Source organism: Vulpes lagopus, chromosome X (assembly GCF_018345385.1).
Source record: "Vulpes lagopus strain Blue_001 chromosome X, ASM1834538v1, whole genome shotgun sequence".
Classification (NCBI taxonomy): domain Eukaryota; kingdom Metazoa; phylum Chordata; class Mammalia; order Carnivora; family Canidae; genus Vulpes; species Vulpes lagopus.
In genome coordinates, this window is record NC_054848.1 from 40578471 (window position 1) to 40594857 (window position 16387).

General features: G+C 35.0%; 1 protein-coding gene across 1 annotated transcript in view; it reads left to right on the forward strand.

The window, feature by feature from the left end:
- The window catches only part of RP2 (RP2 activator of ARL3 GTPase), a 56772-nt gene extending 40979 nt beyond the window's left edge, over positions 1-15793 (forward strand). Inside the window, exons 4-5 of the mRNA XM_041742112.1 lie at positions 12194-12279; positions 13859-15793. Coding sequence (XP_041598046.1) covers positions 12194-12279; positions 13859-13942 — 170 coding nt within the window. The 3' untranslated portion in view covers positions 13943-15793. The remainder of the gene's footprint in view (positions 1-12193; positions 12280-13858) is intronic.
- The last annotated feature ends 594 nt before the right edge of the window (positions 15794-16387 follow it).

Below are 16387 nucleotides of genomic sequence, written 5' to 3' on the forward strand. Positions count from 1 at the left end.
GAGGGCTTGAAACAAGAAGGCAGAGAGGATCACTTTGTTCAGCTTCAGCAATCTGTGTGTCAGGCAACTTAAATTTTTGCTGCTCTGTGTTTCTCTCTGAATGACCATGAGAAGACTGCAAGTATTCATTTTGGGATTACAGATAAATTTTATCAAGTTGGCAAATTTGCAAATAAGGAATCTGTGAATAATGAGAATCAACTGCATATGTATTCAATGTTAAAAATGTTCCTTTAAAAAAAATGTTCCTTTAGGCACTTCTTTAACTGCATCCTGCAAATTTTGACATGTATTTTTGTTTAATTCAGGCTTTGGTAAACTATGGCATACTGTGTGTTTTATAAGTTAAGTTTTATTGTATCATTCTTTTATCTATCGTGCTTTTCTGTTTGTGCTGTAACAGCAAAGTTGATTAGTTGTGGTACATACTGTATGGCCCACAAAGCCTAAAATATTTCCTATCTAGCCCTTTACGGGAAAAGTGTGTTGACCCCTGATATAGTTCAGAATATTTTTTAGTTTCCCTTGAGACTTTTTACTTGATTCATTGATTTAGACATATATTGTTTAATTTCCAAACACTTGTACATTGTCCAGATGTATTTCTATTATTTCTGAATTAAAGCTGTTATGGTCCAAAAGCGCACATTGTATGATTTCTATTTTCTTTAATTACATATAGCCTCTCTTGGTGAATATTCTGTCTGCATGAGAGAAGAATGTATAATGGTTTTTTGTTGTTTGGTGGAATATTCTATAAATGTCCACTAAGTCAATTTGGTTCATAGTGCTGTTCAGTTCATCTATTTCTTTACTGATTTTCTGTCTACTTCTGTGAATTAATGAAAGAGGAGTGTTGAAGTTTCCAACATTAACTGGATTTGTCTATTTCTCTTGTCAGATCCTGTTAGATTTTGTCTTGTGAATTGTCAAACTCTGTTGTTAGATGCATACACATTTAGGATTGTTATGTCTTTTTGGAGAATCCTTTATCATTATGTAATGTCCCTCTTTGTCTCTGATAATCTTTCTTGTTCTGAAATCTACTTTGTCTGAAATACAGCTACTCTAGCTTTCATTTGGTTCTTTAGTGTCTCATATATATCTTTATCCCTTTTCTCTTAATTGATTGAAGTCTATATCTAAAGTGAGTTTTTTGGGGTGCCTGGGTGGCTTAATCGGTTAACCCTCCAACTCTTGATTTTAGTTCAAGTCGTGATCTCAGGGTTGGGAGAATAGACAGTACATCAGGCTCCATGCTGGGTGTAGAGCCTGCTTAAGATTTGCTCCGTCTGGAGAATCCTGGGTGGCTCAGCGGTTTAGCATCTGCCTTCCGCCCACAGCGTAATCCTTGGAATCCTGGAATCAAGTCCCACATCAGGCTCCCTGCATGGAGCCTGCTTCTCCCTCTGCCTGTGTCTCTGCCTCTCTCTCTGTATCTCTCATGAATAAATAAATAAAATCTTAAAAAAAAAATTCGCTCCATCTCCCTCTAACCCTCCCCTCTTTCTCTCATACACACACATTTTATTTTTTTATTATTATTTTTTTTTACTACACACACATTTTAAAGCAAGTTTTTATAGACAGGATATACTTGATTCTTCCTTTTCAATTCAGTCTAACAATCTGTTTTTTAACAGCTGTGTTTAGACCATTCACATTAAAAGAGATGGATATAGTTGGGATCAACATCTGCCATCTTTTCTTTTATTTAAATTGTGGTTAACATACCATGTAATATTGGTTTCTGGGGTAGAAATCAGTGATTCTTCACTTATATACAACACCCAGTGCTCATCATAACAAGTGCCTCCTTTAATACCCATTACCCTTCTAGTCCATCCCCCACCCATTTCCCCTCCATTAACCCTCAGTTTGTTCTCTATTGTTAGGAGTCTTTTATGGTTTGTTTCCCTCTCTCCTTTTCTCCCTCATCCCTTATGTTCATCTGTTTTCTTTTTAAATTCCATATATGAATGCAATCGTATGGTACTTGTCTTTCTCTGATTGACTTATTTCACTTAGTGTTATACACTCTAGCTCCATCCACATCATTGCAAATGGCAAGATTTCATTTTCTGATAGCTGAGTAATATTCCATTGTATTCATATACCACATCTTCTTTATCCTTTCATCAGTCGTTGGACATTTGGGTTCTCTCCATAGTTTGGCTATTGTTGATAATGCTGCTATAAACATCAGAGTTTATATATCCCTTTGAATCTGTATTTTTTTATCCTTTGGGTAAATAACCTAGTAGTGCAATTGCCAGATCATAGAGTAGTTCTATTTTTAGCATTTTGAGGAACCTCTATACTCTTCACCAGGGTGGCTGCACCAGTTTGCATTCCCAGCAATGCAAGAGGGTTCCCCTTTCTCCACATCCTCACCAACGCTTGTTTCTTGTGTTGTTAGCTTTAGCCACTCTGACAGGTGTGAGGTGGTATCTCATTGTGGTTTTCATTTGTATTTTCCTGATGATCAGTGATGTTGAGCACCTTTTCATGTGTCTTTTAGCCATCTGGATATCTTCTTCAGAAAAGTGTCTTTTCATGTCTTCTGCCCATTTCTTAACTGGACTATTTTTGGGGGGTATTGAGTTTCATAAGTTCTTTATAGACTTTGGATACTAACCCTTTATCAGATATGTCAAGAGAAGATATCTGAAATATCTTTTCCCATTCCATAGGCTGCCTTTTAGTTTTGTTCATTGTTTCCTTCACTGTGCAGAAGCTTTTTATCTTGATGAAGTCCCAATAGTTCATTTCTGCTTTTGTGTCCTTTGCCTCTGGTGACATGTCAAGTAAGAAATTGCTACAGCTGAGGTCAAAGTGGTTTCTACCTGTGTTCTTCTCTAGGATTTTGATGGTTTCCTGTCTTACATTTAGGTCTTTCATGCATTTTGAATTTATTTTTGTGTGTGGTGTAAGAAAGTGGTCCAGTTTCATTCTTCTGCATGTTGCTGTCCAGTTTTCCCAACAACATTTGTTAAAGAGACTATCTTTTTGCCACTGGATATTCCTTCCTGCTTTGTCGAAGATTAGTTGACCATACAGTTGTGGGCCCATTTCTGGATTCTCTGTTCTGCTCCACTGATCTGTGTGTCTGCTTTTGTGCCAGTAGCATACTGTCTTGAAGACTACAGCTTTGTAATATAGCTTGAAATCCAGAATCGTGATGCCTCCAGTTTTTTTCTTTTTCAGAAATGCTTTGGCTATTCGTCTTTTGTGGTTCCATACAAATTTTAAGATTGTTTGTTCTACCTCTGTGAAAAATGCTGGTGGTATTTTGATAGGGATTGCATTAAATGTGTAGATTGCTTTCAGTAGTACAGACATTTTAACAATGTTTGTTCTTCCAATCTATGAGCGTGGAATGCTTTTCCATTTCTTTGTGTCCTCTTCAATTTCTTTCAGAAGTGTTCTGTAGTTTTCAGAGTACAGATCTTTCATATTTACTCAGGTTTATTCCTATGTATCATACTGTTTTGGGGACAATTGCAAATGGGATCAATTCCTTGATTTATTTTTCTGCTGCTTCATTATTGGTGTATAGAAATGCAACAGATTTCTGCACATTGATTTTATATCCTGCAACTTCTCTGAATTCATGTCTTAGTTCTAGCAGTTTTTTGGTGGAGTCTTTTGGGTTTTTTTTTTTACATAGAGTACCATGTTATCTGCAAATAGTGAAAGTTTTACTTCCTTGCTATTTTGGATGCCTTTTCTTTCTTTTTGTTGTCTAATTGCTGGGGCTAAGACTTCTAGTACTTTGTTAAGAAGTATTGGTGAGAGTGGATATCCTTGTCTAGTTCCTGTCTGTAGGGGAAAGACTCTCAGTTTTTCCCCATTAAGGATGATGTTAACTGTGGGTCTTTCGTATAATGGCCTTTATGATGCTAAAGTATGTTCCTTCTATCCCTACTTTGTTGAGGGATTTTATCAAGAAAGGATGCTGTGTTTTGCCAAATGCATTTTCTGCATCTATTGACAGGATCATATGGTTCTTTTCTTTTATTAATGTGGTATATCATGTTGATTGGTTTGTGGATGTTGAACCACCCTGTAGTTGAACCACTCTGGAATAAATCCCACTTGATCATGATGAATAATTCTTTTTATGTACTCTTGAATTCAATTTGCTAGTATTTTATTGAGAATTTTGCCATCCGTGTTCATCAGGGATATTGGCCTGTAATTCTCCTTTTTAGTGGAGTCTTTGTCTGGCTTTGGAATCAAGGTGATCTGGCTTCATAGTATAAATTTGGAAGTTTTCCTTTCATTTCTATTTTTTGGAACAGTTTGAGAAGAATAGGTATTAGCTCTTCTTTAAATGTCTGGCAGAGTTCCCCTGGGAAGCCATCTGGCCCAGGACTTTTGGTTATTGGGAGATTTTTGATTCCTGATTCAATTTCTTTGCTGGTTATGGGTCTGTCCAAATTTTCTGTCTTCCTGTTTCAGTTTTGGTAGCTTATAAGTTTCTAAGAATTTGTCCATTTCTTTCAGGTTGCCCAGTTTGTTGGCATATAATCTTTCATAGTATTCTCTTATAATTGTAATCTGCAGTATTGCTTGTGATCTCTCCTCTTTTATTCATGATTTTATCTACTTGGGTCCTTTCTCTTTTCTTTTCAATAAGTCTGGCTAGGGATTTATCAATTTTATTAATTCTTTTGAAGAACCAGCTGTTAGTTTCATGAATCCATTCTATTGGGGTTTTTTTGTTTCTATATCCTTTATTTCTGCTCTAATCTTCATTATTTTCCTTCTAATGCCAGCTTTAGGCCTTATTTGCTGTTCTTTTTCTAGCTCCTTTAGGTGTAAGGTTAAGTTGTGTATTTGAGACTTTTCTTGTTTCTTGAGGTAGGCCTGTATTACAATATACTTCTCTCCTAGGCCCCCCTTTGCTGCCTCCCAAAGGTTTTGGTCTATTGTATTTTCATTTGTTTCCATGTATTTTTAAATTTATTCTTTAATTTTCCAGTTAACCAATTCATTCTTTAGTAGGATGTTCTGTAACCTCCATGTATTTGATATTTGAGGTCTTTTCCAGATTTTTTTTGTAGTTGACTTTAAGTTTCATAGCATTGTGTTCTGAGAAGATGCATGGTATGATCTTGATCTTTTTGTACTTTCTTTTTTTTGAGAGAGAGCGAGCGAGAGAGAGAGAGAGCGAGTGCATGAGTTGGGGGTGGGCAGAGGGGGAGAGAATCTTACGCAGGCTCCACACTCAATGCAGAGTCTGATGCAGAGCTCAATCTCATGACCCTGAGATCATGCCCTAAGCTGAAATCAAGTCAGATGCTTAACCAACTGAGCCATCCAAGTGCCCCTTTTTGTACTTGTTGAGGGCTTTTTTGTGACCCAGCATGTGGTCTCTTCTGGAGAATGTCCCATGTGCACTCGAAAAGAATGTGTATTCTGCTGCTTTAGGATGAAATGTTCTGAATGTATCTGTTAAGTCCATCTGGTCTAGTTTGTCATTCAAAGCCATTGTTTCCTTGTTGATTTCCTGCTTAGATCTGTCCATTGCTGTAAGTGCGGTATTAAAGTCCCCTACTATTATTGTATTATCAATGAGTTTCTTTGTGTTTATTATTAGTCAATTTATATATTTGGGTTCTCTCAAGTTGGGAGTATATTTACAATTGTTAGATCTTCTTGATGGATAGACCCCTTAATTATGGTATAATGCCTTTCTTCATCACTTGTTACAGTCTTTGTTTTAAGATCTAGTTTTGGGACACCTGAGTGGCTTAGCGGTTGACTGTCTCCCTTTGGCTTGGGGCATGATCCCGGGGTCCTGGAATCGAGTCCCACATCGGACTTCCTGCATGGAGCCTGCTTCTCCCTCTGCCTATGTCTCTGCCTCTCTTTCTCTCTGTGTGTCTCGAATGAATGAATGAATGAATGAATGAATGAATGAAATAAAAATTTTTTTTAAAAAAAGATCTAGTTTGTCCAATAAAAGTATGGCTATTTCACCTTTGTTTTGACGTCCATTAGCGTGATAGATGGTTCTCCATCTCTTCACTTTCCATCTGCAGGTATCTTCAGGTCTAAAATGAATCTCTTCTAGGCAGCATATAGATGGATCTTGATTATTTTTATCCCTTCTGACACTCTATGTCTTTTGATTGGAGCATCTAGTCTATTTACATTCAGATTGATTATTGAAAGATATGAATTTCATGCCAGTATGTTACCTGTAGAGTTGGTGTTTCTGGTGTTGTTCTCTAGTTCTTTCTAGTCTTTGTTTGCTTTTGGTATTTTGTTTGTGTGTTCTGTAAATTTGACTGTGATAGGCCTTGGCAAGCATCTACCATCTTGCTAGCTGCTTTTTTTCCATTTGTCTTTTGTTTCTTGTTACCTCTTCTGTTTAATTAGACATTGTTTTATGATTCCATTTAATCTCCTCTATTATTTTTGCTACTTTTTCTAAAACCTACTTAATGGTCACCTTAGGCTTTGCACTATGCATGTTTAAATAATTCAAATACACTAAGAATAACACTTTACCTGTTGTATATAAGGACTTAACATTATATTCTCAAGTCTTCCCTCCCATTCCTGTATAGTTGTTATATATTTTATTATTACATATGCTGTAAACACTTAAATACCTTGTTAATTTGTTATAGCTTTGTTAATGCTTTAAACTATTGTGGAGGCATGAGTGGCTCAGTCAGTTGAGCGTCCTACTCTTGATTTTGGCTCAGGTCATGGTCTTTGGGTTGTGAGGTTGAACCCCGTGTCAGGCTCTGTGCTCAGCAGGAGATGCTCTCTCTTTCTCCCTATCCCTTCCCCTGGTCATGCATCTCTCTCGCAGAAAAAAAAACTTTTTAAAAAAGTTATTTTTAATGGGATAAAGAGGTACAAACTTCCACTTATAAAGTAAGTAAGTCACAGAGATGAAAAGCAGTACAGCATAGGGAATATATTCAATAATATTGTAATTACTTTGTAAGGTGACAGATGGTAACACACTTATTTTGGTGAGCATTTTATAATGTATATAATTGTTGAATCACTATTTTGTAGACCTGAAACTAGTAAAATACTGTACGTCAACTATACTTCAATGAAAATAAAAATCTGAAAAACTTAGTTATTTTTAGAACAATTACAAATAAGATAAAGATTATATTTTACTGGAGGTTTTAGAGCAGAATAATGTCATGGTCACTTTAAAATGTAACTCTGAGTAAGGGGGAAGCAGAGAGACCACCTGGGAGGCTATAGCTGTAATCTAATTGAGAAATGATAGTGACTTATTCCAAGGTCATGTTAGATAACATAGAAGAGGGTGTTAGGACATCCAGGAACTTTTTTTTTTACTTTAAAATCTCAGTTTTTCATGACAGCTCAAATATTTAAATTTTTTTAAATTTAAATTCAATTTAGTTAACATATAGTGTATTATTAGTTTCAGGGGTAGAGTTTAGTAACTCACCTATTGCATATAACCCCCAGTGCTCATTACATCACATGCCCTCCTTAATGCCCATCACCCAGTTACCTCACCCCCTCATCTCCCACTTCCAGCAACCCTGTTTGTTCCCTGTAGTTAAAAAGTCTCTTATGGTTTGCCTCCCTTTCTGTTTTTATCTTATTTTTCCTTTCCTTCTCCTATATTCATCTGTTTTGTTTCTTAAATTCCACATATGAGTGAAATCATATGGCATTTGTCTTTCTCTGAGTTATTTCATTTAGCATAATACCCCCCTAGTTCTATCCACATTGTTGCAAATGGCAATATTTCACTTGTTTTGATGGCTGAGTAATATTCCATTTTGTGTGTATATATATCCATTCATCTGTTGATGGACATCTGAATTCTTTCTATATTTTGGCTATTGTGGACTTTGCTGCTATAAACATTGGGATGCATGTGCCCCAAAGTTACTGCAAACTATTTGATAAGGTGTTCACATTAAAATACTTTTTAAAAAGGTAACCAGTGATCTTTATTGACCTCATAGTTCAGCTTGAAATAATCACAGTAATTGTCAGCATCATCAGACAAGTAGGACTGCTTAAAAAGTACATTGTCAGCATTGTAGGGCTTTTTTTTAAATTTAGGATTATCCACACATATTAGTCAAAACTTATGCACCTGTCCACCTTTTTTGTTGGTGTGTCTTTGTTGGTAAATTATTAGGTCACTTAGTAGAAGTTCATCATATTCTATTTAAATTATATTAACCAAGCTGGGGTGTCTGGCTGGCTCAGTCAGTACAACATGTGACTCTTCAGCTCAGGGTCCTGAGTTCAAGTTCCACATTGAGTGCAGGGCTTACTTTAAAAAATATATAAAAAGATAATTGTCAGCCAAGTTACATGCCCGGGTAATTTCAGCAAAATTGTGTTCCTGAATTCTAGATTATGTTCTCTTTATAGAATACAGGAACTTTCAGTAATAAATGTTTCACTTTTAAAAATGTATCTACTCTGGGACACCTGGGTGGCTTAGCAGTTGAGTGTCTGCCTTTGGCTCAGGGTGTGATCCTGGTCTGGGAATTGAGTCCCACATTGGACTCCCTGCTTCTCCCTCTGCCTTTGTCTCTGCCACTCTCTCTGTGTCTCTCATGAGCAAATAAATAAAATTTTTTAAAGAATAAAAAAAATTAAAAAATTAAAAATGTATCTACTCTATTTCTTTGTGGTGACCTGAATAAAAGCATGCTCTGTTCTGTCTTAATTCAAACTTTCCGCTCTGAAAAACTGGAAACCCTACTTTTAATTATTAACTTTTTCTTTTTAATTCAATATCTGTTTAAAATGCTTTTAAAAAACTCTTTTTTGCAAATTTCCAAATGTATTATGTCTACTTAAAAGTAGAGTACACTGGGCAGCCTGGGTGGCTCAGCGGTTTAGCACCGCCTTCAGCCCAGGGCGCGATCCTGGAGCCCCGGGCTCAAGTCCCACGTTGGGGTCTGTGCATGGAGCCTGCTTCTCCCTCTGCCTGTGTCTCTGCCTCTCTCTCTCTGTCTCTGTCTCTGTCTGTCCCTCATGAATAAATAAATAAGATCTTAAAGAAAAAGTAAAAAAAAAAAAAAGAAAGAAAGAAAAAGAAAAAGTAGAGTACACTGTTCCTATGTGTATTTATCCCCCAGTTTTATCAACTTTTTGCCATACTTCAAAAGTAATCTATAATCTCCTTTTTACTGAAATATTTTAATCGAATTTTGATATGTGCTGTTATTTCATCCCTAAATATTTCAGTGTGTATCTTAAAACCAAATTAAAAACGGGTGTTTTCTTAAGTAACCACAATATCGCATCGATCATGATTAACAATTCCTTAATATCATCTAATACCCAGTCCATACTCAAATTTTCCCCAAATCTAAAAACATTCTTTCTGTATTTTCAAAGTTAATTTGATCCAGATCAAAAATTGGTCCACTCACTGTATGTGATTGTTTTGTTATCTTATATTTCTCTTAACCAAAAACAGGTGTCTCCTCCTCTCCCCCCACCCCACCTTTTTGTTGCAAGCCTTTCTCTTGTAAAATAGCAAAAAAACAAAAAACCTGGTCCATTGTCCTGTTGTATGATTGGGTTTGTTTCATTTGTTTCTCTAGAGTTCTTTTTTTTTTTTTTTTTGTATTTTTTTTTAATTTTTATTTATTTATGATAGTCACAGAGAGAGAAAGAGAGAGGCAGAGACATAGGCAAAGGGAGAAGCAGGCTCCATGCACCCGGAGCCCGATGTGGGATTCGATCCCAGGTCTCCAGGATCGCGCCCTGGGCCAAAGGCAGGCGCCAAACCGCTGCGCCACCCGGGGATCCCTGTTTCTCTAGAGTTCTTATAGATCAGAAGTTAGAGCAAAGAAAGCCTTCTTAAACTGAAATTTGGTTACTTTTTTGGCAAGAATATTTCACAAGTGGTACTATTTTCTGTAGTATTAAATGAGAAGTCACATAATACTTGATTGTTGAACTTTTAGTTGATTGATCAATAGGTTCAGGTGATGGCAGCCTTAGCTTTTCATAGTAGTTTCCTGTCAACCTGCTCTGGGATGCTTTTAAAACCATTGATGATTATTGCCTGGATCCAATTATTTTATCAGGAGTTGCAAAATGATTGTTTTCTAAGCATGTCGCTACCCCTGCATATATTAATGGATGTTAACAGAACTTCTCCGTGTATACCAAAGCTGTTTGGTTAACTTGAAATATGCTTCATATCAGAAAAGCAGAATAGGGGATCCCTGGGTGGCTCAGCAGTTTAGCACCTGACATTGGGCATGATCCTGGAGTCCTGGGATCGAGTCCCACATCAGGCTCCCTGCATGGAGCCTGCTTCTCCCTCTGCCTGTGTCTCTGCCTCTCTTTCTCTGTGTGTGTGTGTGTGTGTGTATGTGTGTGTCTCATGAATAAATAAATAAATAAAATCTTTTTAAAAAACAGAAAAAAGCAGAATAAAGGGGAAAGAATTAAGCATCAATTTTCAGAGTAATGAATTGGTGCACTAGCAACCTACAGGGGTGTCCAGTGAATTTTGTTTCTCTCTTCTAAATATCATATTGAGCTCATGACTTTTTATATATTCAATATGTTTTAATAAATTGCAGTCATTATTCCTTCTGGTATCAATGTCTCATCTTTGGCCATTGGGAGCACCTTCAATCTAGCTTCTGTGTCCTTTTGGTACTACTGTATTGGCCTTTGATAGCCTCATTGCTTTTTAGCTCAACAAGATATTCCAGGTTAATCTGATCTATTTCTTGCCCTAGACAGAAAATCTGTATTTTGCTAAGAAAATGTACCCAGTTATCTTCTTTTCTTTATATAGCACCTTTCTTGATCTATACACTGTGATGCTGAAAAACTCATACTTTGTTCTCCACATCTAATTGTACAGTTTACGGTTATATATCAGGCCTTTTCTGTATTTGTTGTTTGTATTAAATCACAAGCCCTCATTTCTTTTGGTGTCCAGTATAGTGTGATCTCCCTTGTTCTTGCATCTTGTCCTATGGCACATGCCTGCATTCACCTTAGTATTTCATTGCTTAGTACTTCTTAGTCTCTGTTGCTCCATATTTGTTTAATCGGTTTATGTCTTTTTTCAAAAAATTTATAATTTTCTAGAGATTAGGATATACCCATTACTTTAGAAGTTAAAAACCAAATCTATAAAAAAAAACCCAAATACTAAGGAATATACTGATAACTGAATAAACATTAATTGAATTGAAGGACATATTTTGCTTGGCTAGCTTATGGCCACATTTGCCAACAATTTGACACCAGTAGTGCCAATGCTGTACTTAAACTCAAGCCAAACTTAATCATAAATCTTTACACCAGAAATTAAAGTACAGGTGGTTTAAAAGTATTCAAATTAATGCATGGGAGAGGAGGCACAAATATTCTCTTCAGAGAATAAAAACTTAGCCTTTGGTTCTAGAATGTAGTTTTAAGGCACACTCAAGAAAACTACTTTCAGATGGTCATTACTTCTGATGCCTGGCTTCAATTCCTACTTGGCTTAGTTTCATTATTGGTGGCCCAGAACTTGGCTGATAAGTAGGAGAATTGGAAACAAGACTGGCTGCCTGGCAAAACCTACTTGTGGTAACTTGAATTGCTTTTGATCTTATTTGTCATCTTATCAACTATTTTTTGTACTGCTAAATGAATGGACTTTTTATGGTTTTTATAGAAGAATGGAAACCAGAAAAATCAGACTATTTACAACACTTAAAAATGTGACTGTAGTTCTGTAATAACACTGAAGCTACCCATCCTATGATGAGACTGTGTTAATTTGTTTTATGATTACAGTTGGAAGAAGTAGCTGAAGTGATGTGTCCCATCTGTCTACTTTCTTCTTCTTTTTCTCTTACCTCCCAAGGAAGAGGCTGGAGATTCTTTAGAATGCAAAGAATAAAAAGATAAATTTTAAAATAGATTTGGTGGCATCTGGGTGGCTCAGTCTATTAAACATCTGACTCTTGATTTCAGCTCAGGTCATGATCTCCGGGTTGTGAAATCGAGCCCCACATCATGCTCTGCACTGGCTGTGAAGCCTGCTTAATATTTTCCCTCTCCCTCTGCCCCTCTCCCATGCTTTAGATAGATAGATAGATAGATAGATAGATAGATAGATAGATAGATAGATAGATAGATGGATGATTTGGATTCATGGTCAGACAACATTTCTTGGGTTTGCTTATAGGTCCTGTTATTGCCTTGGAGTTTAACGGAGATGGAGCTGTAGAAGGATGCCAACTTATTGTCAGTGAGATATTCAATGGGACCAAGGTACAAGATTTTATTGATTATTTCTCTTTCATCAGACCTTTCATGTCATTTCCTTTTCCTTACAATCAAATAGTACTTTTATTCTTGTTGTTCCTTGGAATAATAAAAACCCCAGCAGATCATGATTTTTTAGAATCTATGATAAATAATTGGGGGGCTAAGCTTTGTTTTTTCCTTGCCAAATTAAAATTTTAATTCCTTAAAACTTTACAAAATAAGAATCTACTAATTGAAAAACCTTCAATAATACATGTTTCTAAAGTAAAAAATCTCATTAAATGTCCAAGTTCTTCCATTTTTGAAAACTAGTAATATGTTGAAAAATGTTATATAAGATTGTATACTTTAGACAGATGATCCTATTGCCCACTGTTCATTTTTATTTGCTTCAGTAATGCTTCATCGGACATTGAATTTGAGGACTCCTGGGTGGCTCAGTTGGTTGAGCATCTGACTCTTGATTTCAGCACAGGTCTTGATCTCACAGTGGTCAGTTCGAGCACCACATTGGGCTGTGTGCTGGGCATAGAGCCTATTAAAAAAAAATTGAGCTGTATCTAGAAATCATTACATATTACATGTAGGTAGTTTCTAGATAATGCTGATGAGATTGGTGTATCTAAGAATTTCAGACTTAAATAGCTTTATATAACTTAGAAACCAAACATGAGTACTAAATGAGTGTGTATATATATATATATATATATATATACACACACACATATATATATATATATATAATAATTTTTTGATAAATATCTGAGATGAAATTTTTGGTTTTGTCTGACTTGGCTTATGGTTTCTTAAATTTGCATAAAGTACTTTGTCTTTTGTGTCATTTTATCATTTCAACAGTACTAAGGGGAGTACTAAATATAACTAGATTGAATAGAAAAGGAAGCAGAGAGAAGATGGTTATATGATTTGGAGATTTTAGATCTGAATGAGTCAAAGATTATCTAATCCAGTGTTCTCATTTTACAGATGTGGAAAGTTAGCCCAGAGAGGTTTATTGAATGAATTGTTAGCATCATACAGCTAGTTTATGATAAAGCTAGAGTAGAGCCTGGGTCTCGTCTAATTCTTAGATGACATTTGTAAAAATGATTTTTGAAGGGTTCTACTGAGTACTGCCTTACTGATGTTTAGCAAATAGTTCATTTAAAATTAGTAATATATCTTTAGCAACTTTAAAAATGACAATATCAAGTTTTGCCTATTGAGGTTATTAGGAAGTAGAAGAAACTAAGAGTTCTTTAAATAAACCTCTCTATTCAGTAGATTTCATAATATTGACTCTTGTATATTTAAAAAAAAACAGTAAAATTCCAAGTGTGATGAAGTACAACTAAAGTATTATGAAAGCAAAGACCTTAAGTGGTTTTAAAAGAGCTCAATTTACATTATAGCTACTGAAACTATATTGTATGGATTCTACAGAATACTGATTAAGTATTATATAAATGGTGTACTTGAATTTCTTTTGATAGCAAGCTTGTGACTGTTCTGTAGACAACATGCGCTTTGGAATTTGGGGATTACTGGTATTTATTTTTTGCTTCTTTTATATTTAAAATAGATGTTTGTATCAGAAAGCAAGGAGACAGCATCTGGAGATGTAGACAGCTTCTACAACTTTGCTGACATACAGATGGGAATATGAAGTGCAATGTGGAACCAAGGACTTGGTATTAAGCCCTTTTTAATTTGTGTATTAACAATGGTTTTTACTAATGATAAAACTGTTAATGTTTATTTCTTAGTAAACTGTTGAATACTGCATCATTTACTTCAGGTTCAAAAATAGTTTGTTTTGGGGCACCTGGCTGGCTCAGTTGGTAGAGCATGCGTTTTGATCTTAGGGTCATGAGTTCAAGACCCGTGTTGGGCATGGAGCCTACTTAAAAAAAAAAAAAAGTTCATTTTAAATTTAGTACTTTTAATCAGCTTTAAAACTGTTTAACCTGCTTCAATAAGGCTGTGGTTTTCTTTCCTTGCTTATGATACCATTATTAGAACATAGAAGTGGCTAGCAGTTCATGATTTTAATCCTCATTAAATATTCTTTCAAATCTCTAAGAATTTAAACTTTTCTCAGTGCTCCATATATTGAGAATGCATTCCATTGCTTCTTTTCTTTTTTAATTTAGAGAGATCTGTTAGTAGTTGATCAATTAGAATGAACCTCTGTACATTTTTTTCATGTATACATAGCCAGTTAAATAATTGCTTCCTAGTTGCATAATGTGGCAAATGAGATTTTGTACACGGAATTGATATAAGACTGTGTAAATTGATTTTTTTAATTAATAGGAATTTGATAACCATTTTGCAATTAACTCTACTAACTGATGTTGGCATAGCTGTTTAAAGACTACTTTGTGAGTAGTATGATTATTTGAATAAATTCCACACCATGTAGTTTTTTAATACAACTGCTAAAATGACACTTCTGCTTCCTGGTAAGAAAATACTAAAATCTAAAAGCATAGAAGCCTGATGAGCACTGGCAGGTTTCAGAAAGGTGAAATCACCAGCTCTTAGGAGTTAGCAGGAGAATTAAAACCTTGTGACATTTAGGTATGAAGTGCTTAGGCATGATGATAAGCTATGCAGATTTTTTGTAAAAAAAAATCTAGATAAATTTGATTTTCATTAGATATACCATTAATCAAGTAATAATGTTCAAGTATGATGAAATTGCTTTTGGCTGCTTTAAAGCATTATTTCCCAAATCAACTTGACTATAATAATTTACCAGAAGGCAGGGGAGAGTTACTTGTTTAAAAATCCACATCCTTGAACCCAGTACCCAAATACACTGATTCAGTCACCAGAGGAAAGCCATTTGTGAGGAGTTTGTTGTAACCTAAAGTAATCATTTCAGAAGATGTGGATAGGGCAATCTGGAGAGAAGGTCTGGACCTGCCATGTACATCATGTAATAACAGCTAATAGGAAATTAGCTTTCAGAGGTCTATTTTTAAAAGAAACCTTAAATTTAAATCTATTTTGGTAAAACCAAGACTGAAAATAGCCACTTATAAAAATCCCTCTTATGGTTGTTACTAAAAGGATATTTTCGTGTGTAAACTGCTTTTGGATATTTTCAAATTAATTTATAACTACTACATTGTGTTGATGTTCAGAAATAATACATTCAAATACTTTTCATTTTAAATTAATGAGTAAAATTGACTACCTACCCTGTGTCTGGCCTTGTGCAAACCATTAGCATTGTATCATTTCAGTCTTTTCTAAGAGCATTCTATATTACATAATCAACCTCCTCTAAATCAAAATGATTTCATGAGATGCAAATAAAAACTGGTGACAGGTTTAACATAATTTTGATCATAATTTACAAATAAGCTTTGCAATTAGTAGTCAGAGGGCATTAATTTTTTCCATGGTTAAGCTAAATTAAACATATTCCTTCTGATTGTGATTACATTATTAAACCCCATTATTCATATTTTTTGTTTTTCAAAAATATAATACAATGTTACACAAAGCTGTAAACTGAGTTCTTTATTTTATCTATGGTACTTAAGCAAAAAACTCAGGAATATAACATATAAGGGAGATGTTAATTTTTAAATACACACTAAATTTAGTATCTATTAACCAAAGCCTAAAATTTCACATTCGTCAGTTGGCTAAGAGCTTTTACCCAAGCTTAATTTGTCTTTAGGGACAGTCATTTGGCTTCTGAATGTTTAAAAAGATTTTTAAAAATAAGTAGTACTATGGTTGTTTCTGTAGTTCCAAACTTTGATAGTAATTATACTGCATTTCATTTTTTAATAGCTTTTGAATTCATGAACATTTATTAGCAATGAAATATTAGTAATTTTATTGTTATACATGTTTAAACATTATATTAGCTTATTTCCCCTGTGTTATTAGTACTGCTTTTTGCTTCTGTATATTTCTGTCTAGCTTTTGTATGTAATTTATATCTAGTGTTTATAAAACGTGATTTGTAATAAATGTTGTTAAAATGAAAATGGCTGGGGTGCCTGGCTGGCTCAGTTGGTAGAGCATGTGACTACTGATCTCAGGGTCGTGAGTTTAGGCCCCACATTGGGGGATAGAGTTTACTTTA